Raw genomic sequence first — 23,916 nt, forward strand, 5'->3', positions numbered from 1 at the left:
GCTTTAAAACTGTGGGACTAGGAGCCACGGTTTAAATTTCGTCTTTACCGCTCTTCCTTCCTCATGTAAACAATTACAAATGTAAATTTCATTTCAAATAAGTTGTAGGCTACACCTAATCCAGCACATAGTATCGATCATACATATATTCTGTTCCATAGTACCCTCGAATATGTGTTTAACATTTGTTCTGGTATAGGAACACTTCCTTAAAGCGCCGGTAACAAAAGGTACAATCAACTCAGAATTATACATCGCTTTGTTGGCTATATCTGAGCAATAATAAAGAGTTGTCCTTGCTGTGGTACACTACGTGCTGACGTTTGACCCTGGATCGTTTTATGAAAGGATCATATGGCATTCCTATCAGGTAACATTTCGTATTGTTCGGACATTTTCATTGTTTCAGTTTTGTAGCAAACCAGCATAAAATTTAGCCGATTGGAGTTTCACCGGTTGTTGTCATATAATTACGTAAATGCTTTTGTTGCGTTTCAAAATTTAGACGCGGAAATTTCTCTGCATGGTAATCAAAAATCAATGCAAATCGAATTGCGGTGTAGAAAGTTTTGTTACTCAGCAATGATATAGAAGTAAATCTCTTAAACATTAGTTGATACAATAGTCAAACTACAAGGTAGTGTCTAATCTTTGTATCACATAATAACATATATCCTCTATAGCGCCATGCATTTTTCTTTAATACAAGTTGATACTGTCAATCATTACCTTTAACGCGGTTCACTTGTTCTGTGGACACGTGCAGTGCGAACAAAGTTCCACATGGTTACGATTTTGACTACAAATCTACATAATTCCTTGTCCTATGTCATCATTGCACGATTCGCACAAAAATGCTGATGAAATGTAAAGGAAAGAAACTATATGCTGTCAAGCGAAGTATATGGCAGCACTATATATATAGTCATGCCGGTCGATATTGTATAACAGTTGGGCATCATCTTTACCGAAAGACGGCACAGAAGTAGATCGGCAAATGAATTGTAAAAACGAGCGCCATCCACAAAAGCGAAGAAACAAAATGACTGCTCATGGAAACGCAGCAAGAGAGAGGTAAACTTATATATAGACGAGAAGGCGACCCAATCATTGACTAAGTACGTAACCGTAATGATAGTATCCACAAGATGACGTAACTCAAACAATAATAAAAATACTAGGCTACTTATGTTTGCTATATTGGTAAATGTTTCAAGATACACAAAAAGCAAGTTATTACCACTAAAATATTTATTATGGCAAAAAAAAAAAACGGTGAACTGCAGTATAACCCAGAAATATATTTAATTAATATTTGATTAAAAGCTTTTAATAATTATGAATGTATATATAAATCCTGATATTTCCCTCCAAACAACTGCAATTAATAGGCCGCTTTCTTGAGTCATTCACAGCAGTGAGCAAAACGAAATGCGAGGAGAATGAAGAAATATTTTGTTATACTATATGGTAGTCCCTGTGCATGACCTAACACTCTAGGTAACCTGGGTACAAGATACCCAACTGGCTTTACAAAGAGAAATCTGGAATGCTGTTACCGGGATGACACCCCCGTAAGGGACAAGTCAGGAAGTCAACTAGAAGGAAAAATCTCTTTCAAAAACAATTGTTTTTCCAATTTAAATTAGAAGCTATCTACGAAGCGTTCACAAAGCTATTTTTAAATTTTTAAGAACGTTCAAAATGTTTAACATTCAGGAGTCGCGTTAAAACTCTACGATCTGCATATACGGAACTTCAGAAAAAGTTGCCTTCAATTCCTACCGATACAAAACTTTCCAAGTTGGATATATTACTTTTAGCAACAGCATATATCGGCCAGTTAACTCGGAGTTTGGGAGAAACACGAAAGGCAAATGATACAGCAACTATTCTTCAAAAAAGTAAACTTTTATAAATGGCCTATTTAACGCTTTGTATAGGTGACTTGCTCCTCATCTATAATTTAACTTGTCGTTTACATTTGATAGATTAAGTTTACTTAAACTTTTCTTTGTGTCCCATCCATGCAGATGTAAACAAAGCAAAGTGGAACGCGCACTACCATGCGAGTGGATATTTTCACCCAGTGAAAGTAAGTTGGTTAAAATATTTTTCTTTTATTTTTATATAGGGTATATCGGTAATAAAGATTATTTGAAACCACGATACAGGGGAAAAGAAAGAAAAAACTTAGATTTGCGACACATTTTGTAAATCTTGCAGCACTATCATAAATATAAGCTCTAACCATGTAATCTTTAACAAACAAATAACTCTCGGAACATGCAAATTAACCAATCCTTTATGTTGTTAGAGTGCTCTTCAGTAAAATTCTTTAAGATCATTTCCCGAACATTTCGGAAAAAATGCAACATTTTTTTCAAAGATCACAGCGATAGTTAAATACACGTCAAGAAGTGCTTGCTTATTTGAAAGTTTCAGCAATACCACTTCAAAACAACGAACCGAAAACAGCCTCAGCCAATTTGATTGTGTTCAAAAGAAAGTTCACGACGATTTCATCTGTACATTTGAACATCATGCGACAAACTGAAACCTTTATTGTTACTGCATGACAGTGAAAAACTAAATCACAAACTTACATAAAATGTAAGCTGTGCTTAAAAAGTTTATACAACTTTAAAGTAGCCTATATGTAGTTACTTGTAATATACCATGCAAATCTGCGATTGGGAGAAGTATAATGTTCAGTGAACAGCAACGACTATATACACGTTGCTGATAGATGACACGTGCTGAAAAATGCATTTAAGAATTTGACTGTTACAATTTGACGAAAATACTGAAAATGCATTTGGGAAATGTGCAACCAACTCAAACACCTGAGCAAATAACATTGTTAGAGTTGTGCGATTGAATATTCGTCATGCGGAAAGTGAAAAGCAAAGTTACAGGCTTCCGTTTAACGATTGATGGAATTTAAAACAAATTGCTTGATCTTGTCCATAAAAAGTATCAGGTTTGATAGCTTGAGTTTTATAAATTTAATAAGCGACCAACTTTTCACGGTTGTGGAAGTTGATGTATTTGGGCGATGTGTTGATGGAAACGCCTGAAACAAAATGTCGACTTGACTGATATGCCGACACATCATAACACTCCAAGGTGACAGACGCATTTAGCCTATAAATATGATTAACACTGTAACAGAAAATAGTTACTACGCAACTACGTATATACGGTCAATGCATAATAAATAATTACAGCCTTGCTCAAATGGTCCAGGCAGTGCTAATGTGTTTGTGTCAAAATACCAAATGCAGAATACTACTATAGTATTCTTACTTTTCCAGAAGTGGCCAATGAGATCAACATACTGCACAAACCGAATTGTACAAAATGAAATGGCGACAGTTTTGAAAAAGGTTACTTCGTGTGATTTGACAAAGAAGTATCACTTGACAGCGGATTCCAAACAAAATTGTGGAAATTATAAGGCAACACATCAAGAGCATCATTCGAGCTACAGTTTTTTTAAACACTACGACTCTACATCATTCTTGTCGCATGATCATGTGAAGGTGTTTTCTACAGAAAACTTGTGGTAATTCTCCATTACAAATCTGTTGGAGCCGATAAATTGAGATTAGCAGAATCAACAGAGTTTTATTATTGCGCATGCGGTATTGGCGAAATTTATGCACAAGAAGAATTTTTAAAAACTATTTTAACAGATTTTTTGCCAAAGTATCTTGCATAATCTTGTGTTTTTGCTATGCATTGTACGATTAAACTTCATTGCCTTTTGAAAACAAAAACTATGTGTTGTTGGTTTCACTATATCCGCATGTCATGAAGCAGTTTGTGGAGCAATAGAGTAGTTCTTCTATGTGGTAAGGTGCATCTTCTCAGGAGCTTGTTGGTTCCAAAGTGATTGTTGGCAAGCATCGAGTGCGATGTAGGCTTTTTATCATGTTTCGCGATGTTTTTTCAATGCAGTTTAAATTCGGTATTTTGGTGTCGCTCAATTGCACATGTCAAACGGTAGTCTACACCGGGAAGTTGACGATTTGTGTCTGTGCGGTTCATAGCGGGTTGTATAGTTCCATTGTTGCACGTATTTTTTATTGTTTACACTGTTGTATAATCACATTTATTTTGGCGCCCGTTAGCGAACCCAAGTAAATAAGGTATAATGCCTTTACGTCTTATACTTTCTGTTGTTTTCATTACGTTATATTCTACACGGGTCTTCAGTGCATCTACATTCAATACCTATCTCAGTATAGCAACTGGAGTTTAATTAGCATTAGTAAAGTAACGGTTGGGATGCAGACGCTGTGACTGCTTGATTGGTTTCTAGTTGTGATACTGTATTTTCTAAGCAGCAGTTATAGGCTACTCGTTACCCAGGAAAATTGCAGTGAAAGCTAAACATTTAGTAATCGTAAGTTAATAGTTAACCAGGCCATTGACTGCTTCAGAATACAATCACGTAAGGATTAATGTATAAGCGTTGAATCGTTTCCCAGCAAGGTAGGTGTAGCTTAGTAGCGGTTACACGTTTCTCGGTTACTATAGTTGAATAGAAAAATTATAGCGTCAATTCGATTTGCATTTGCTGAAAAGATCTAGTGCTCATTTTACGGCAACTAAATACCGTTATGAGGTTTTACAATACTAACATACGCGGTTTCAAGAGCAATGTCTTTCAAGTGGGCAGGTGAGCAAACGAAAACTTTGTACATTGAACGTAATATAGGGTATGGTAAAAATGCCTGTACTCAAAAGTGACAGACGACCTACAGCATCGAGCTTTTCAAGTGACCATCACTCGACCATAAAGATTATAGGCTATGTGGGATAAATACTATTCTTTACAGGGTTGTGTTTGGATTATGCATATTGGCTGATGCATGCTGGTATATGATATCTTTCGAAGTACGTTCGGCATACTTTCGAGAACTCCGTCTTCCAATAGCTATGCTGTATGTGCTCATGATTACATATTTATTTTTTGGCCTCAGGTAAGGAAAATTATTTGCCAATACAAAGCGATAAGCAAAATAAGTCACAATCTAATCTTTGCCAACGTAAACAGGTTACTCATCAATTTTAGCCTAGAAAACACATGCCTTGCAATGATAATCACTTATTCTCTGGTGGGATTCCTGGTTCATCACCCAGTGGGTGAAGGAGGTATTGGTAAGTCATGATAGCATTGTGCAAGTTTAAACCGATTTTTTCCGTATAGTCAGTAACTCGACCACTCAAAATAGTATACCAACCTTGATTAAAACGTTTTGTGAAAGATGCTTCCTATCGGGCTTACTTTAGGTGACTACCCCAGACACATTAATGGAGAAATGAACTTTCTTCAAGTGCTTGCGTATGAGGGTCTTGTCGGTGGACTGCTGGTTATGTTCGGTTTCTCAGACATGGAGTCACGTCGCAAGATAATGCACGGTTCTAAGTCTTACGCAATAGTGCTTGGCCGGGTAAGAGCTATCATGTTCCGGGTACCACTAAATACTTTGGTATTACCTTCTGCAATTAGTTAGTATCTGTGGACCCGAGAACTCCAATCTTGTGTCTTAAAAACCGGGAAACAGTTAATTCAGAACCCAGAAAATTTAGAGGAACCGATTATGTTCCGAGCTAAACGGCTTTGGAAAATCTTAACTTGCCTACCACATTTTACCAATGCATGTCGCATGAGTTTTTGAATAGAAAGTTATTGGTATAAAACTTATTAACTCTCTCTATACAATTTATTTAGGCCGTCATCGCACTGCACTTTCTGGGCCACACGTTTTACTTCAAACTAATTCAGTATAGCCTGCGCAGCAAGCAAATCACCATGATGGGTGGTAGTCCGTTTTTCCACATCTTCATTATTGGCAGTATTCATGTAATTGCGTCCTACTTTGCCTGGCTTGGCAATCCTAATCAAAGGAGATTGGGCGCGCTGTCATTGGCGATAACCACTGTCCTGATGTCGTTTGTCGAAAATTCAACCTTGGCGACCTCGCTGGGAGTTTATCACATGAAGCCCGAAGCTAGAATTCACCAATTCATAGTTCAGATTGGTATCGCTACAGGTTGCTTGCTGCTTTATTCAACTGGAGGAATTGATGCGCAACCTTATAAAAAGAACGAGTAAGATCAATTCCTAACTCCCAAGTTTCTTGACCTTAATACTGCAAACGGATGTGTACTTAACCATACAATTATGTTAGCTTCACAAGCTAGTTGATTGCCGGAGAAATATTCCAGAAAAACAACTTAGTTTCAGTTAGTAATTAAATTTTTTGAAACGTGAAGAATTTGAAATAACATCTGTTGCTGGCAAAACTGTTGCCGATTACTGTACTTAAAGCCTGATATCATGGCAAGTAGCTGTTACAGTGTTTAGTAATTCCAAACAGAATAAAAAAATATCGATTGCCAGCATTAATTTGTAACTCTCCTTGCTAAAACTTATGTTCATGAAATGTTGTGTGTTTTTGCTGCATATAAGATGTCTTGTTACTATGAAAAATGAAACTGCGAATGGCTACAAACCACATACAAATTGTCAAACAGTAAAAAAATTATTCAGTCAAAATCTGATACTGATTTATGTGCAAAATGGTGAAGTATCGACTAATGGGCTGCAACCCTGACAGTCACAATCATAAACCAATGGTTGCAACATGCTGTTAACAAACCATCGTAATACTCTGACTAGTTACTTGTAACTGTAAATAACGGGGTCATCCTAATCATTGCTTGAGATCTTTTTACCTTGTCCTTTGAAGAAGGGCCTTCGACTGTGATTAACATTTAATTAGGAAACAAAATTATCAAGCATATGAACATCATCAACCATTTATTAGAAGCTAATGATGTAACACAAAATGACACGAGCCTTCAAAATCCATTCATTTGTTGAAGTCCCTTTAAAATAAAGTTAACATTGAAAGAAACGCTTTGGTAAAAATCGTAAGCAGAAACATTACCAGTATCACAGGGACCACAATACAGCATAGATGTCAAATTTAGAAAATAAACTATATAACTTACTTGCTAATAATGCCATCCTTTACTGCTAGACGGTTAAGACAATCATCAGATTCACCCTACAGCAACAAAGACATGTTATCGCATTAGTAATACTGTTTTGCAGTTCTACATGTTATCGCTAGGGCGATTATTTTTTGACTTGTCAAAATAAGTCAAAAATTTGTCAAATTTACAGCGTTAGGTCAAAAATTGTCAAAATTGTTTAAAAAGTCAAAATTGCTTACAAACTGCATTGTCGTGGTGTCGTAAAGGTTGCACTGTAGGTGAACTCATTTTACATTGTACACCTTGCAGCCTACTTTATACTGTTGCAAATGGCCCATTGTCTACTTATTGTGAATCAGCTTTTGCTTCGGTTTTGCTTAGTTTAGACCAGTGGTTCCTAACCTTTTTTGGTGTCGGGCCGAATTTCAAACTTCAGAGTACGTATGGAGCCACATGAAAACACTCAAGTAATTAGAACGAAAATTTTAAAGCATGAAAGCTTGTACCAACGAATAGCAACACTAACAAGAAAAATAACACAAATCAATATTATGTCCAACTTGACTCCAACTCCAACTGACAAGTCAAAAAATAATCGCCCTAATTAAATTATTATAAATAGATTTTTTATGTTTTTTGAGGGATTTTCAGGGGTCAATGAAAGCCGCAAGAAGGCTAGCTTGGTCCCGCATACGGCTCTAAGAGCCGCGGTTGGGAATCACTGGTTTAGACAAATGTATTGAATAGTTTTTGTTGTGTTTTAGTTGCAGTTTTTTTGGCAGTGATTTGTAATTAGCTCACTTCCCTTTTCAGAATATTTTAGGTTTGTGTTCAGATTTTTACCCTTCTTTAATACAATAAATTTTAACTTTTTGTACAATAAAGGGTAATTTAACTACTTGAAATGTTCATACGTCAAAATTTGTCAAAAAAAAGTTTTTTAATGTCAAAATTTTCAATTTTTAGGTCAAAAAATAATCGCCCTAGTTATCGCATTAGTAATACTGTTTTGCAGATTAGGAACTTTATCTACTGAAAATTCATCCAAAAACTGGTTACGTCTGTAAGGAAACTTTCTATGATATTAAAAAAGATTATACCCTACCCCTCTTCTGATGTCTCCGCAAATAGTATAAGCTTTAGATGTGTTCAAGGCCCTTCCACTTTCATCCACATCAACTATGGCAATCTGAAAAATAAGTAGGCGGTTGTTTTTAAATGGTAGCTATGCTACAGTTTTTAACTTGCAGCTTAAATATAGTTAAAGCTAATGTTAAATGGACGAAGACAATTCTAACAGAAGTGAAGACATGCAAATAGCTCAGTTATATTTAGACTGGCAAAACTGATTTAGGGTTTGTTAAGTTTACAACATTTATTGACTTCAGTCAATAAATGACGAGACAGATTGAATGTACACTGTTCTAGTCGATAAACCAGACCTGGACTGAAGCATGATCCTTAGCTCCAATAATACGGCCGGTAGCGGAGCATTTTCGAGGGATGTACAAGTCAACAATTTCTCCTGCGTCGTTTTGCATGTTTTTTCTTTAAAATGGTTTGTCCGACTAGAGTAGTAACAGCTACGATCTCCTGCATAAAGACATTATGTGAAGTTTTTCCTGGCGAAATTATTGACTCCGTATAATGGAGTACCAAGGAGTTCATATAACATAAATCACATCATTTATGATTTCGCCTTCAGTATTCTTTTACAGATAAATACTGAAGGTTACAACTTATTGATAAGATATCAGCATTTTTAAGTGGGTAAGGATAGGACTAACTGCAATAAGCCAAACGTTTTAAATGAAGAATATTAAATCATTTGCAAGGCAGACCATGCCAATTATGACAATATAATTGATCGAAAATTGAAGATATTCCTGGCCTATATACAAACAAAATGTAAACAGGTAAGGCCTAAATCAACTTGTTATGTATACTTAATTTACGTGTGTTGTTGTGTGCAAATTAATAGTTAAAAGCCATTGAATTTTCACAATTCATTTTAAACATAATGTACAACTTGATTCTATCAATTTTTTCAAGCATCTGGAACAGCAGCATAAAGAGAAAACATACAAATTACAGACCAACTTAAACTGCTAAGGCACAGATCTTGCCATCGTGTAAGAAAAAACACTCTATCTTGCAGATTCAAACCCGAATAAAACAAGTTAGATACGTACAACAACCAAATTTATACAATCACAGCAGAATTTCATCCTGCATAACCTACTTCTAAACTGCGTTTAGCCAAAATAATTTCAAGTAATTGTAACTTTTTTACAGTTTACTCAGTTTTTCATTAAATGGAATTAAGGTAAGAAAACAAAATGTTTGTTTCACACACATTCACGCTGAGTTTGTTATTTACTGATTGGTATTTTTTTTAAACATCAGATGTTTTCAGTATTAAATTTTTGAACAATTTTTTATTAGTAAATTCAGGTTAATTCTGCAAAATTCTTTTTTTAAATATCACCGGAAAATGTCAGGTACCAGTAAACTTAAACAAATTTTTTCTGACATGCAGCAGTTGAAGACTTGGTCCACGATGCATGACAAACATAGTATGACAGGAAGTTGCGGGATAATTTAAAGCCAAACAAAATATTTTCGTCTAAGCTAAATTCGATTGAAAGTCATTAAAAACCAACGATACATGCAAGCTAGCTAGACGAGCATGCTTTCTCTGGTTGTTTCCATACTGAATACCGACAACTAAGATTTATTCTAAATAAAAAAGATTGTCGTCATGACACAGGCATATCGTTTCAATTATTTCCCACTACAAAGGTAATAGTTCCTGTTAATATGAATATAGAAGTGATTTAAATCGGTATGTAAATGTCTTTTTAACGTGTCCAATATTGCACTCTACTTTAAAATAGAAAGTGAGTAACGTTAATTTGCTATCGACAACCATGCATTTTCCCATAATCGATCTTTTTTGTACACTGGCGCCGCCACAAAATTATGACCCAAGAAGAGAAAAGTAGTTAAAGAAACCTACAGAAAAGATAGCTCTGCGACAAAAGGGTGTTTGTGTTGTGAGATATTAGTTTTTGCGCTGAAATGGACTTCAGAGTATGGTAGTTTTCTCAAGATTTAAGGTGTGAAGAAGCAAAATTCCGGTGTGCAAGGAAGCAGCTGGTGTACAGTGCGACTCGTTGCCGAAGGCTGCCTGGTGCGTGTGTAGGCAAGGTACGGCACTTTACGACAGAAATCAGTGTTATATTGCTATACAAGTAACGATTTTTTGGTAAAATTTGAACACTGGGTACTTTTGTAGACTGGCTACAAGACCCTAGCACTGTTTGCAATGAAAGATTTAAGCAGTTGAACGAAAAAAGGTTATTAGATTTTATTAAAATTGCCTAGATAAAACTCAAGTTAATACAATACATTATGTGCTAAACCAGTCTGCAGTGCATTCTTATGTCACCAAGATTGTTTCAATTACGAAAGTGCAGTTGGTTTCATGTATATTTCGACACTTATAAACAAAATACAAAAATACTCACCACAAACAGACACTAACCAATCTTTAGAAAGCGTGTTGAAAAAAGGCCGATAAGGTTTTGTTCAGTTTTGGCCTTCAAGTTATCATAGATATCTTACGTAACAATAGGTCAGATAGGTGCATCTATTTTCTGCCAGAATGGTAGAAAAGAACAGAATGAAAAAAAAACATAAGGATTTCTGACATAAAAATTGTTTTGCAGACATTCCAGTTAAGCAACAGCAACAACCTGCAGTAGCGCACTTTACTTTTCTAAAAATTTAAAAGGACCAGACAGCACGCTACTTACTTTTTCTGCAATATGATAATCTAAAAAAATTTGCAAGTGTTTAAACTTTAAAGCGTGTTAAAGTATCACTCAAAGCTACTTGTATAATATGATCATAAATTAAGTGCAATAATACCTACATAAGTTTTAATAAATTACTTTAAAATTTCCATAAAAATATGGTGTGCAAGGTGCCATTCGATACCTAAAGTTCCGTGCTGAATCATCATAATTGTCTAGTCATGTAAATAAAAATTTTTTGTTGTTTTACTGGAACCTTACTACAGTATACAATACATAGTTCTAATTACGTATACCGTAGGCTAGTTGAATAAGTTGATGTAAGCAGAGCCTACGCATACCTGATAAAGACTATGGACAAACGGTTGCTGAGAGCAGGAGTGGTTTGATCTCTGGCAGTGTGGCCCTCACAATAAATGCGGCTCGTGTTCAGTGGGCCTAGGAAACAGTTTTAATTTCGAGCAATACTAGCTTTAGGAATAAAAAACATTTAAGTAAAAAATATGTGAGAATGGGAACTCGCACAAAACTTTCCTCAGTCTAATGAAAAAGATCACTTTACCATACCACTCTACAGCACTTGCAGCGGGCCGTAAATAATGGAAACTCTGGTCTAATGTAAGCAATTGACTGATGTAATCGACCTAATGCTTTGCCGCACGACAAATAATAACCCACTTCTTCATACTTTCTATTTGTTTTTGAATGTGCTTGCAACAAAGAGCAAAATTATCGCACCGCATGTGCATCACACAATACTGTGGCATTAGCCGTAAAAAAACATTTTTACCCCATAATAAACACATATTGACTTGCACTTGGATAATGGGTGACTTAAATAGTTGTATTTTAACAAACTGCTGATTTGCACTAAAAATGCAATGTAATGTAAGTGTTTGGAGGCCGCACAAAACCTGTCCATGGGTCGCATGTCAGGATTTGGACGACCCTGACATAAACATTAAGAACTTGTGAAATCTTTGTATAGATAATATGTGGTGTTTTTATAACAAAGCTGTGTCACATTTAGACGTTTTTACAATGAAAGTATTGTGTTTTACTAGAAATTAGGAAAAAAGTGCAACATGCTTAATGTTTATTAAATCTGGTTAACCAGTGAGCTGAAATACAAAGATTTGGATATATATCCATTATCTGGATAGAAAATATTGTTGATATTCAAACAAACAACCCTAGCATCAAGTGTACAGGTATTTTTGTGGAAATATCCGTTTTATTACCTAAAGCTTTATTCTTTGCAGTCACATCTTTCATAATATGATTCGACTCAAATCGCATCATTATGGACATATGACACACATCCCGGTCATTAAAATTTAATATTCATTGTCCAAATCAATTCAGTTTATAAATGTCAATTTACTAATTTTAACAACCTTCCACGCTATCTTGGTAGGTGTAAAATATATAACTATGGAAAGGGTAGACACAACCACCATATTTAGTGTGTGAGTTTTCAACATTTTTTTTTCTTATAGGAATGTTAGGATATAAGACTAACAATATGTCCAAAAGTGCTTCTACGTTACCTGAAGAGGAAATCAATCTACATGATGCTAGCACAGAACTACAAAATTTGTCTTGCCAGAACTGTGCATCAGTTGAGCAAAGTGTGGATACCAAGCGAAACAAATGCAATGCATTGCAGAAGACCTCAAGAAAGGTTATTCTGAAACGACCAACTTTCCAATACAAGTCAAAAAATCATTTCATTCAACACATGCCATATCCTTCGTCTGATCTTATTAAAAAACTTGGATGTCTGTCGCTTCACAAAGAAGATAATAGACCCATAAGTCAAATACATTTTGCAAAAAATACAACAAATCATCACAAATTAACTAGCCAACAGGATGGTAGACTTGAAAGGTTTACACAAGCTGAAGCATCATCAAGTGAACATCAGGTTGTAACTCCACAACGGAAAAAATGCTTCAAATTTTGCAAAAGCAATAGTTCGTTACTGAAGTGTTATTCTTTTAAGGATACACAAAACACCAACTCTTCCAAGAAGCATAATTGTCATGGCAAGGACTATAGAAACAGAAGTCCGACACCTGAATCTGATGACAAGAAACTTGAACATTCTCAACCTGGAAAGTTGTCTCGGAGCTGCTCTTACCAAGCGCTATTAACAGAAGCTGATATATCAACTAACGAACTAGCATCTTACATGACAGACTTTCTTGTTCTTCCCAAGAAAATGTCATCTATGGCGGAAATGATGTATACATAGAAAAAATACGAATTGTCCAAAGCTTTTCTATGAATTTTCTGTCTACTTGGTGCTTGTCGATTGATGAAGACATTCACATTATAGTGTATAAACCTTTCTTCACAAACCAATAATGCAAACTCTATTAAAAATCCTTTAACTTTGGATGTCTTTACATGTTTTGATCTTTATGTAGCACTGTGATTTCTTGCTGTGTATTGGCTAACACAGGGTGATTGAAGGTTTTCAGCTTGTGGTATGTGCACTTTCATGTTTTCTGTTAAATGTGTTAGTATTATATTTTTCTGCTATATAACTTGCCAATTGGACATGAAACACCTAATATGAGAACGAGGATTTACTGCAGGCAAGGTAAATTTTGCGTCTTCACAGTATTGTACGATTAATCTTAGTTAGCGAGAAAAGGTACCATGACACAATCACGAGTAATGTGTTATGTGCAGGCGATATTTGAATGTTGATTAGAATTTATATGCTATGTAAAACTATTCGGACATGTAACTAACATTCATAAAAGCAAATTCAAAATGTTGACCGAAAAATTTGTATGCATATTGCTACCTATGAATACAACTCCAAGAATGGTGTGTTGTTGTGCTGGGCTAATTGAATCATCCAAAAAATTTACTTAATTTTAAAAAATCCGATAGCGAAGGAACAGCTTGTATATACGTCAGCATGTATGCGGCGTAATACTATTTCTTTGGTAAGATGTTGGCATGAAACTTGACTTAAGTTAAATCTAGATTACTCTCTGAAACATACCAATAATGCAAATTGCCAAATAATTTATTAAGAATTACATGAAATGTAAGTTATGCAACGCTTATTACAATTTTTACACATGATCATAGAACAATAAATTGCACGAAAGATGAAAACTTCAGATATTTCTTTGCTGATTCCATACACATCAATGTATTTACTCTGTACCGAAGTAACGATCACCAAAATTTCCTACAAATAACAAATAAAATATTTGCAACTATGACAGGATAGACTCCTGGACTGATTCTTAACATAAGAATTCAACCAATACGCAAAAAATGCAGGAAATTTTCAAACTGTGCAATAAAAGAAATATAATATTCAGAAAGTAGGGTGATTAATAATCAAATCTCATACCAAAACCAGGAATAATATGATAATCTTCATTGAGATGCTTGTCAACTGCAGTAGTGACTATTTGGACTTTGGGAAATGCATACGCTACGGAATGCACACCGGTTTCTGCCATCAGTAACGACACCAGCAAAATATTTTCTTCCTATTAATGAAAACAGGGACTTACGATGATAATACAGTCGAACCGCACCTCGTACCTTGTTTTTAATGTTTACATCTCAACAACATTCAACTTTCAAGCCAAAAAATTAAGCTACTACATTACGCGATTTTGGGTTACACCTTTATAACATCCAAATTTTATGCAAAATGGCAGACAATTGTAGCGGTGAAGCTTACTGTATAACACAGTACAATCGTAGATTACCAGTAGTAATTTCACTAATTTGTATTGCTAACTGATAAGGCGCCAGACAGCAATCGTACACATGCAAAAACCATGAATGCCAAGAACTCTACACGTTTTGGGAAGAACTGTATGGGAATTTGATATTTTCCCTTTCTTGCGGGGAAGGGACCTGAAATTATCTGAATATTCGATGGTAAGTAAGATTTTAATTTAGTTAGACTTAGTACGACATCATTATTAATGTAATTGCTAACACCTAACAAAAATCAAACGTTGCTACACTTGTAGAAATTTACATTGTTCCTTGTCCAAGATGGCAAATGACGTGATATATATTTATAGTAACTTTAATGTTATTTTCTGCACACAGTATATTGATCTGTTTCTTAGAAGTCTGCTGGTGTATTGGAGACAGCCAATAAAATTGTGACACTAAATGACTACAATTAATACTTTCATTTACTTGCGGTAAGATATATGATTAAATTAAAACTGGACCGAGTACAATGTATACAGGAAAATGAATATAACATATATGTATTCCAGTGCCATCAAAAGCTTACTTTTACATCATGGTCAAGTAAGACACGAATGGCCATCATGGCAGCAGCTCCAGTTGCAACTGTAGCATCCATAAGAATGACATGATCTTCAGAAATTTTTCTTGGAACCCGTATGTAATGTAACTACAGGCAAAAATATCACTTTGGTATTTAATATCAACCGTTACTAAATGTGTTTTCTTCCTGGTTTCCAGATCAAACCGCACACAGTAATGTGTTAATGAAAATGTAATTCATATCACAGCAAATGCATTAATTTATGTACCTCAGGTTCTGATGTTTCCAAGTTAGTTTGAATGAGAATTTTTCCAAGTCTAATATCTTTTGTAACAGAAAACAATGCAGGCTCCATTGTTTCTCCAGCACGCAGAATGGATACTCCACAAAGCTAAGTACAAAGGCATTGCTGAAAACTTAATGTTCTACTACAGAGGAAGATAGCAGATTCAAAGCTGAAGGGGCTGATAAAGTTAGAGAAGTTAACGGAAATAAAGTCTTACTCCAGTCCCGCTAAACCGTCTGCCATCGTAAATTGTATTTTGAGGAGTTTCAACTGTATGGGGCTCATGGGGAAGAAGTGACAGTGCAAATTCAAAGAGTAAGCGCATTAATCGCTTCGAATAAAAAACGAAATCATCACGGCCAGTAGAGCAGTCTCTAAAAGCAATAATTTCAATGTTCTAATTTTCTTACAATTGAAAGACAATTTTGTTTAATCTTGCTTCTACCCACAAAGAACTTCCAGAATATGCAGTTATAAAGTTGTAAAACAACTTCAAACAAATTATAAAGTTAAATTTATTTCCTGTACACAATAACAAGATATTTAATGAAACAAATATCTGTTTTCAAGAATAAAGAAAAAACACCAAAATCATATTTAGTTAAGTATGTAACAGATACAAGCATTTATTGCTTGAATGGTATTATTCCGGCTGTTTTGAACTTATTCTGGTACCTTAAAATGGTGTGTATGCCTTGTACTTGAGGAGTGCTCTTGAGGACATGCAAAGTTGACGGTAATGGTTGGCCTATTTGTGCATGGGCAAGATGACTCCTATGTCAATTATAGAATTTATTAAACTTACTATTAAATTTAATGAATGGGAATATTACCTTGCTATCAATGAGGAACATGATGGATTTCTTAGTATCATGCTGACTATGGCACTGATATGATGTACTGTAGTACGTAAAATTTATACACTAATAGAGAATACAAAGCAATTTCATGTTTATATCAAATTTTTGTGATTTATTGCAATGCTTGTGAGATAAGACAGGAAAAGTTTTGAAAGGTATTTGTAAACTTATTGATTATGATTGCAGTGCAAATCCAACCCATGTTTAAAATAAAAGTTAATACTAACGGTGTGGTACTACCATGAGTATATCATAGCATATTACCACCAAAACACCAATCCAAATAAAGCGCACAGTATTAAACATGCTGACTAAGATTATTAAACTAATTTTTGACTATTGCTGGCAGATTTGGCAGTTACTCCTCGCTCATGCAAGAAATGCTAGTGAGGAGAAACAGTAAGCGTTAATCCACTGTACTGATCTTGAAAGTGGTAATAAAACTTTTTAGAAATTTACTAATTTTATTGGTAAAAAATTGTACTGCACACTAATTTTTTATAAGCAAAAAACAGGTTGATTTCTTTTGTACTTTTTAATTGGGTGGCAAGTTTAACCACGAGTCCCTTGCATGTCAATTCTGAGATTTCACTAAACTTAATTCAACGATTTTAATAATTGCAGTTAGTTTGAGTAAAACACACAAGTCACAACTCAACCATGCTGTCCAGGACCCATTGTTAAGATATTACATAAAGTGTTTGGTGTTAGTAAGATTAAATATTATTACCCCAATTTTAAAGTTTGTTGCAGATTCATGCAAATCTAAGTGTAAATGATGAAAAACAAAAGTAAAACAATTAAGCACATGACTAAGTATGTAAATATTTCACCAGATTTACATTAATCACCATAGCAAAGCACTAAACACCATACCAAAACAGCGTAACAATTATAAGGTCAAAACTCAGGTTTTCACGTGGGCTTGCAATTGTATACTTGACCCTATTAGAATAGCATGATGTGTGGGCTATGCACTGAAAACACATCACATTGGACAGGGCTATTTTTGTAATAATACAAAACATGCAGAATGAAGACAGAAAATACAAAGTAAGGTATGCCTATAAACGTAAATGGTTACATACAAATGCAAGGATACAGTTTGTGGCAAAAAAATATGAGAGGGAAGGAAAATAAATTGGACATAATATCCGAAGTCTGGTCAGTGGTTACATTATGCAGAGATTTTTACATTGAAAAATTCAGGACAAAATCAAAATTGTCATAAGTCGATAAGTCTCATTAATCAATTAATTATTATTGATGGTCTCATTTTGCAGTTATTACTGCATCCTACATAACGCAATATTGTTAAATAATTTAGGCTGTAAACTAACTACAAGTGGTTTTAATTTAAAGTCAAGGCTACAAAAGTAAATATAGTTTTAAAATGTGTTGCTCTTACTGTGCCAGATAAATTTTAAAATCGCAACTTAGCCTTAAAACAACATTTCCCCCAAAAAAACGTTTCAGAAACCACAACCAGTTTCTTTAACATCCAGGGATAATGACTGGACTACTGGACCCAAATAAACTCAATTCAACGATTTTAATAATTGCAGTTAAATAGTTTGAACTAAACATTAAACCTTCCATGCAGTACTGGCAACACATATTAGGGTCATGAACTCATGATGTATTGATTAAAAAAAAAAACTATTTACAGATATAAAATAAAACATTTGGTATAAGTAAGAATAAATATCATTACCTCAAATTTAAATTTCGCTGCAGATTCATGCAAATCCAAGTGAACATGATAAAAAACAAAGTAAAATAATGAAGCACATAACTGAATATGTACAAACTTCACCAGCGTTACATTAATCACTAAGCAAAGCACTCAAAACCATACAAAAATCGCTTAGCACTATACCAATTTAAAACATTTTGCAATGATTTTACAAAGTTGAAATCTGACACACTGCTACTGATGCTGAAATGTGGAAAACCATGTATGCCAAAACATGTTGTAATTGATAAAAAATTAGGAGCAAAATTAATGATCTTCAGTATTTATTAAGCAATATGCCTTACTACAGGCCTCCAGGTTTTAAACTTCAAGTTGTAAAAATGGTATTAAAAAGTTAAGAAACACTTTAAACTGTATGGAAATTACTTGCATATACTCTATCAACTTTATATAGTAATCTATCTATAAATCTCGCTTCAATCCAAAAAGCTAACAAATTCCGAACAACATCTATTTTTCATCGGAACATAACATAAGTTATGCATTCAGAGTTAATTTTGGACATTTAAATCGGTACCTGAGCAGTCAACAGCATCTTAGAACTGCAAATAAACAGTGAGACAAAACAAAAGGGCGATAATGTTAACTTGGATACATGGATAAAACAAGTCTGCAATGGCAGCACTTTGTTTTGTGGCATTTTCCAACCACTAGGTATGTAAACTGTCAGGTTTAACACATTTTGTCAGGTTTCATAAATTTTTTTCAAATTGATTTAATTTGGTATAGATGATCATGTGAGTACAACATTTTAGCATAGAAGTTGATTGAAACTGATGCAGAAGACCAACTAAGCTTGTAGTAAGGCTACTTAGAAACTCTAAAAATACCAATGTAGAAGTTTAGTGATTTCCAAAAATATTATTTCATCATTCTTTTCATGTGGACATATCAAACCATGAGAGCAATGCTAAAACCCAATAACAACCAAAATTCTTTTATTGTGGTCACATACTAATTTTTATTACCAAATTCTGCGGTATCAGTTTGAATCAATCTTACGCTATCATGGTATAAACAATGCTCCATGTTTATCGGTATGCTTTCTTTAACAAATTGTATAAGAAACATACTAACTACAGCAAAATAGAACTTTATCATTCTGAATATAAGCAAATGTTTATTTTCTATAGTGTTGTCAAAATTTTGGCCCTTGAACTGATGTGATGGAGCATTGTCTTTGCAGGACAACATATATAAAAGCAAAGTTGCATCACTCACACTCACTAAAAAGCTTTGTAAAACTCACTGCAAACCAAACCTGCAAAACATAGCAAAAATTTAAGAGAATCATTACCTTACCTCTTCCAATTGTGTGTAGACATGTTGGGCTATTAAATCAATTGCTACTTCATTTGTTCCACCTAACAAAAAATGAATCACAGTGTAATGTACTAAACCAGGTTTAACAGGGAAGTATGTAGAATATTCAAAACCATCTAATTTTATGTTGTTATGATACTTATACCCAATCTGTTGTTAATGACTGAAGAAGGCCATTGATAGGACTACCTTAATCTCACCAAACAATTAAAACTTGAAGCAATTTTGGCAGATTCTTCGATTCTGTGTTATATTATTCCAAAAACCAATCCAAACTTTTAAAAGTGTCAAAATAATCAAACAAATTTAACCATTTTTGATGCTGCCACCTGGTATAGGTATATGTAGTGTCCAAATTTAGCAATGATAACTCAGTTTTACATTTTCCTACTTGCATTCATTGATTCTTAACGGCTACCATGAAACTCACAGCATGCATTAAACTATTTAATAAGATCAAAACAATCCACTTACAACACAAAAGATATCTCACCTCGAGGGACCACAATATCAGCATACTGCAATGTAGGTTCTATGAACTGCTCAAAGGCAGGCTTAACAAATTTGTTGTACTGATGAAGAACACCCTAGGAAATAACAGTAGACCTTATCATACCAAACAAAAATAAGCCAAATGGGCTGTTTCTCATTCACGTTTCTAAAGGTGGATAAACTTTACCATTTTAACAGTATAATTAATAAATGATCATAAAGGAACTGACAAAGCTTCAAAACTGTGTTATCTACGATTTTCCTTGGCATCAACGTCACGCTTTAAAAACCCTGTTAGACCAATCAAAGCCAGTATGGCTCGCTTTATTTTTTTAGCCAGGGAATTGTCTAGCTATATGGCATCTTAAAAACTTACAGGTTGCATTCACGTACAAGCTAGACAGAAATGTGATTAAAAATTGTGGAAATATGATAAGTTGGACACCAAATTGTAGTCTTGAGTTTAGCAAGCCAATGCAGGATTTTAAAAATGTGATTTTACCGGGTTTTCATGAAGTTGTGGGATCAAGTAAATTGCTTTTTTAGCAATTTCACTACAGAATAAAACAAACAGAGAATGTAGCACTTCATGAAGATTTATCGGACCCTAAAATTGTCTTACAAATACCATTAGTAAATACCTGCAAATTTCTGCCACGCTGGGTGATATCTCTACGCAACCTGCGAGCAAGACGTTCATCGGAGTCTGTGTCCACAAAAACTTTCATATCTAGTAACTGGTAACATAATAAAACCATATAAAAATGTAGAAGACCACTGAAGTGCTATCATAAACTTAAAATGCACTATGCTATCACTCAAGAAAATAAAGTAAATTTTAAACATTTTAATTGGTGCTACTCGTGCCTATAGAAAAATTGCTATTAGCTATTAGAGCTATTAGCTCATAGAAACATATTGGAGAAACTTATCGAATTATTATGTACAGAACAATTCAAAAATTATTAAAAATAGATAAAGTATAAGAACCACTTGCCTCTCGCAGTTCTGCTTTCACAAATGACATGATTCCTTCAAATATTACAACATTGGCACCATATAATTTTTTCTGTTAAAATATGAACAAATTTTCCAGGTGTTTTTGATACAATATAAATTAAAAGAACATTTACAATCTTTTCCTTACTGTTTCTTTTTTGCGAGCATGGGTCGTGAAATCATACATCGGAATTTCCACACTTTTCCCCTGTTTTAGTTTTTTCAGTGTCTCACAACACAGCTCAAAATCAAAAGCGTCAACATGGTCAAAATTGTATTCATTCTTTTCTGCCATCTCATGCTGTTCTGGGGTTAAAACCTAAACACAAATGTTACAATGCACTGAAATATATAATGCAGTATACAATGCACTGCAATATAGCGCTTTGTATTTTGATATGTTGATATGTCACAGCAGATTATCTACATGCACAAAAAAACCTGCTTAGTTGCTACCGAATGCAAAAACTGAAACATGCTATGCATCGTCATGTTTTTGTTAGAAGTTACTACAGTATTAAGGTTATGACAAAAATAATACAACGGTAATATTATAAAAATTCACTACAACATCAACCAATAAACAAACCTTATAAAAGGAGTCCATAGACAAGAGTACCACCCATGGAAAGTCCAAGGCTTCAATAATTTTTTCAGCAACTGTTGTCTTGCCTGAAGCACTTCCACCACTTAAACCTGAGCCCAAGAAAAAATTAAAAGTAAATCAAACTGACTTAGAAGCAAGATAGAATAACTAGACTAGTAACAAATCATCATTAACACTTTTACAACCACTACTAATACCAGTCATTGTTTTTATTATTGCTCATAACCTATGACAAATGCTTCTTTTAGTTCTCCTTGTTCATTATACCAGGGTGGTCTGCCGGCAGTATAAATTGCACGTTTGTTAGTCCTGATTACACTTAATGGCTGTTGAAAAAGAAAGAACATTTAAAAACAAAAATTTCACTTTGAAGCAAAATCTTCTGGATTAACACTGAATGCAAATCTGGCAAACACACCCAACAATGTATGGACATATAAACAAAACATAAATTCAGACAAAACCAAGCCAGAAAATTATGGCAAACAGCCAACTGCTTTAGAATCATTCAATAAGAGTAATTCTCACGAAAGGTGATTTCATAAAAATAAAGGAATTAAATTTATCTTCACAAAAAATGCAACTCATATGACTTACTTCTGATACACTAGTGTTTCGTCGCCGGGAAAGCACTGACATATTTGCGACAACCTGAGCGACATTGTCATCTGCATCTCCACTGCAAAAAAACATTACAAATATAATTGAAACATTTTAAATATAAAATTGGCTTTTCCAAATAAGTAAACAGGAAGGTATTGTAGAGTAACTGCACATTCCACTAAATTCATTCTACATGTTCCATTTATACAAATTCAATTTATCCATTAGTTAAAGTTTTATTGAACATGATGTTGATGTAGGAACTATGAACCAGCTACAAAGTATACAATAGCCTGTTTCAGTTGAGTTGAGTTCAATGGCATTGAGTCAATGACTATTAATACATTTAATTCAACAGAATATTCTCACTGAAGAGGATTTAAATTTGTCCAAGCTAAACTTACACCAAAACATCATTTCTTTTTTATATGACTGCTTTTATCGTTGTAAAGTTTTAAAATGGAAATATAAGTGTGAATATTTCAAGGTAAAGAAGTTCCACCTGTTTGATCTGGATGACAATCTTCTTTCGTTGAAGGAACAATTTGTAGAGGAATTCATTCTTAAATCTTTACTGGAAATGGCTAACTATTCCATATGCATTTCAAATTTTTATACTCTTAACTCTACAGTAAAACAAAGAAAATTGATGCAGTTAAACAATTAATATAACATTGAAAAATATCCAAGAAAGATTTTATTAAAATAACCAGCTTTACTATTCCATTGATCATATACCGACTACTAATTGAATTCATTAATGACGACGCTGAAATATGTTTGGATGACTGCTCTAAGCCAAGGATGTGCCTGTGTTAGAAAATCGTTAAACATGTTTTGCTCATTCAAGGCAATTGGCAGCTTCATAATTATGTATGCTGCTTGCTACACTGCCAGGGTACAATTTGACAATAATCACTGGCTTGAGGTTATGTGGCTGTTACCTGGATACAATCTCAGGAACTCTGTTTACAAGTAATTTTGCATTTTCAAAATTTGTTTCCACCATTTGCATTACTTCCTTCTGTCTGCGGACTAGGTAGAAAAAAAGCCAGCATAGCATTTATCAAGTGATAAACAAAGTTATGTGTGGTCAAACAAAAATTTAACATACAGGTATGCTGATATACACATGCCATTTAAAACTCATTTTGAAAAACAAACATAAAAATGGTTATATATATGCTGAAATAAATATGTGTCTGAAAAGATTCACCTAACTTATAAGCACAGATGGGCACGAGTGCACTCAAATTGGGAACTAAGTTTAGTTTACTTCTTCAGATAACGTTACTTTAATTTTTTTCTTTTTGGTGAACTGGTGTGAATGAGGTTAAGTGACCTCCTTGCATGGTACGTCCATTTAATAGGTTTTGAGCTAAGTAAATGCTGTATGACCACTTATAGAAAATTTTTCGAAGAAAGTGATAAATACTTTCCCAGAAAGTGTTTAAAAATCAAAAAAGTTTATCTTTAGTATTATTTTCCAAAATGTAATTTTTTTCATAAAACTCAACGTGTTCAGTATGACTTGTTCTTGAAGCGGCAAAAATTGTGGTGTCTGCTTTGCCTCAGTTTTGTTGAAAAATGTTTGAAGTCGCACCAATCTTTAATAATGAAATATACATTTTCTGAACCAAATCTAGTTTTACATACAATAAAAGAGTTTGATAGATTATTGTGACTTCATGAAAGAAACATATGGTGCTCATTTCCAAGAAGTATTTTGAGTTGTTTTTGATTAAAGTGCCAATTGCAATTATTTTCACAGAATACATTTGGTATTGAAAATACAATCTCTATCTTGATCAAAAATTTAGCTTTCAAAACGTGTATGCGTCTTTATATTCATACTTTACTTCTTATG

At 34.1% G+C, this 23,916-nt stretch overlaps 5 protein-coding genes across 6 annotated transcripts; 3 read left to right on the plus strand and 2 right to left on the minus strand.

Moving 5' to 3' along the window:
- Window positions 1-826: 826 nt before the first annotated feature.
- On the plus strand, window positions 827-3,643 carry LOC143449806 (uncharacterized). The gene is made up of 5 exons (XM_076950135.1): window positions 827-867; window positions 952-1,074; window positions 1,720-1,904; window positions 2,034-2,095; window positions 3,318-3,643. Exons 1-5 carry the CDS (start codon window positions 827-829, stop codon window positions 3,570-3,572), a joined length of 666 nt encoding a protein of 221 aa, XP_076806250.1. The 3' UTR covers window positions 3,573-3,643.
- An 843-nt stretch (window positions 3,644-4,486) lies between these two features.
- LOC143450096 (uncharacterized) lies at window positions 4,487-6,383 on the plus strand. Its single transcript, XM_076950505.1, has 5 exons — window positions 4,487-4,687; window positions 4,848-4,991; window positions 5,066-5,169; window positions 5,302-5,462; window positions 5,744-6,383. The coding sequence occupies exons 1-5, from the start codon at window positions 4,629-4,631 to the stop codon at window positions 6,125-6,127; spliced, it is 852 nt and encodes a 283-aa protein (XP_076806620.1). The 5' UTR covers window positions 4,487-4,628; the 3' UTR covers window positions 6,128-6,383.
- Window positions 6,384-6,818: 435 nt separating this feature from the next.
- Window positions 6,819-10,701, minus strand: LOC143450097 (small ribosomal subunit protein eS21-like). The gene is made up of 5 exons (XM_076950506.1): window positions 10,545-10,701; window positions 8,457-8,607; window positions 8,120-8,203; window positions 7,030-7,085; window positions 6,819-6,903 (listed from the first exon to the last, which is right to left on the minus strand). Exons 2-5 carry the CDS (start codon window positions 8,553-8,555, stop codon window positions 6,888-6,890), a joined length of 255 nt encoding a protein of 84 aa, XP_076806621.1. The 5' UTR covers window positions 8,556-8,607; window positions 10,545-10,701; the 3' UTR covers window positions 6,819-6,887.
- A 1,176-nt stretch (window positions 10,702-11,877) lies between these two features.
- On the plus strand, window positions 11,878-13,676 carry LOC143449508 (uncharacterized). The gene is made up of 2 exons (XM_076949740.1): window positions 11,878-12,043; window positions 12,332-13,676. The coding sequence occupies exon 2, from the start codon at window positions 12,334-12,336 to the stop codon at window positions 13,087-13,089; it is 756 nt and encodes a 251-aa protein (XP_076805855.1). The 5' UTR covers window positions 11,878-12,043; window positions 12,332-12,333; the 3' UTR covers window positions 13,090-13,676.
- A 184-nt stretch (window positions 13,677-13,860) lies between these two features.
- Window positions 13,861-23,850, minus strand: LOC143449507 (uridine-cytidine kinase-like 1). 2 transcript variants are annotated; one of them, XM_076949738.1, is made up of 16 exons: window positions 22,552-23,850; window positions 22,044-22,125; window positions 21,673-21,772; window positions 21,429-21,535; window positions 20,988-21,158; window positions 20,838-20,909; window positions 20,482-20,577; window positions 19,842-19,935; window positions 19,328-19,389; window positions 17,984-18,000; window positions 16,085-16,183; window positions 15,627-15,783; window positions 15,392-15,514; window positions 15,127-15,249; window positions 14,215-14,356; window positions 13,861-14,046 (listed from the first exon to the last, which is right to left on the minus strand). In XM_076949738.1, the coding sequence occupies exons 1-16, from the start codon at window positions 22,608-22,610 to the stop codon at window positions 14,012-14,014; spliced, it is 1,539 nt and encodes a 512-aa protein (XP_076805853.1). In that variant the 5' UTR covers window positions 22,611-23,850; the 3' UTR covers window positions 13,861-14,011. The 2 variants fall into 2 exon arrangements, with proteins under 2 accessions (XP_076805853.1, XP_076805854.1); XM_076949739.1 differs by lacking the exon at window positions 17,984-18,000 and having other exon boundaries at window positions 19,323-19,389.
- Between the last annotated feature and the right edge of the window lie 66 nt (window positions 23,851-23,916).

The sequence above is a fragment of the Clavelina lepadiformis genome, chromosome 3 (assembly GCF_947623445.1).
Source record: "Clavelina lepadiformis chromosome 3, kaClaLepa1.1, whole genome shotgun sequence".
Taxonomy (NCBI): domain Eukaryota; kingdom Metazoa; phylum Chordata; class Ascidiacea; order Aplousobranchia; family Clavelinidae; genus Clavelina; species Clavelina lepadiformis.

Bases quoted from the DNA above. Each gene is read 5' to 3' on its own strand.
- LOC143449507 (XM_076949738.1), bottom strand. From the start codon at position 22,610: ATGAATTCCTCTACAAATTGTTCCTTCAACGAAAGAAGATTGTCATCC. The intron at 15,250-15,391 runs GTACATAAATTA...TTTTGCCTGTAG, and splicing joins TGGAAACATCAGAACCTGAG to TTACATTACATACGGGTTCC. The intron at 14,357-15,126 runs GTAAGCTTTTGA...TTTCATTAATAG, and splicing joins TACTTGACCATGATGTAAAA to GAAGAAAATATTTTGCTGGT.
- LOC143449806 (XM_076950135.1), top strand. From the start codon at position 827: ATGTCATCATTGCACGATTCGCACAAAAATGCTGATGAAAT. The intron at 868-951 runs GTAAAGGAAAGA...ATTGTATAACAG, and splicing joins CACAAAAATGCTGATGAAAT to TTGGGCATCATCTTTACCGA. The intron at 1,075-1,719 runs GTAAACTTATAT...TTTAACATTCAG, and splicing joins GGAAACGCAGCAAGAGAGAG to GAGTCGCGTTAAAACTCTAC.
- LOC143449508 (XM_076949740.1), top strand. From the start codon at position 12,334: ATGTTAGGATATAAGACTAACAATATGTCCAAAAGTGCTTCTACGTTA.
- LOC143450097 (XM_076950506.1), bottom strand. From the start codon at position 8,555: ATGCAAAACGACGCAGGAGAAATTGTTGACTTGTACATCCCTCGAAAA. The intron at 8,204-8,456 runs GTCTGGTTTATC...CTTATTTTTCAG, and splicing joins AGGATCATGCTTCAGTCCAG to ATTGCCATAGTTGATGTGGA. The intron at 7,086-8,119 runs GTAGGGTATAAT...TTGTTGCTGTAG, and splicing joins GCGGAGACATCAGAAGAGGG to GGTGAATCTGATGATTGTCT.
- LOC143450096 (XM_076950505.1), top strand. From the start codon at position 4,629: ATGAGGTTTTACAATACTAACATACGCGGTTTCAAGAGCAATGTCTTT. The intron at 5,170-5,301 runs GTAAGTCATGAT...GGCTTACTTTAG, and splicing joins AGTGGGTGAAGGAGGTATTG to GTGACTACCCCAGACACATT. The intron at 5,463-5,743 runs GTAAGAGCTATC...CAATTTATTTAG, and splicing joins ACGCAATAGTGCTTGGCCGG to GCCGTCATCGCACTGCACTT.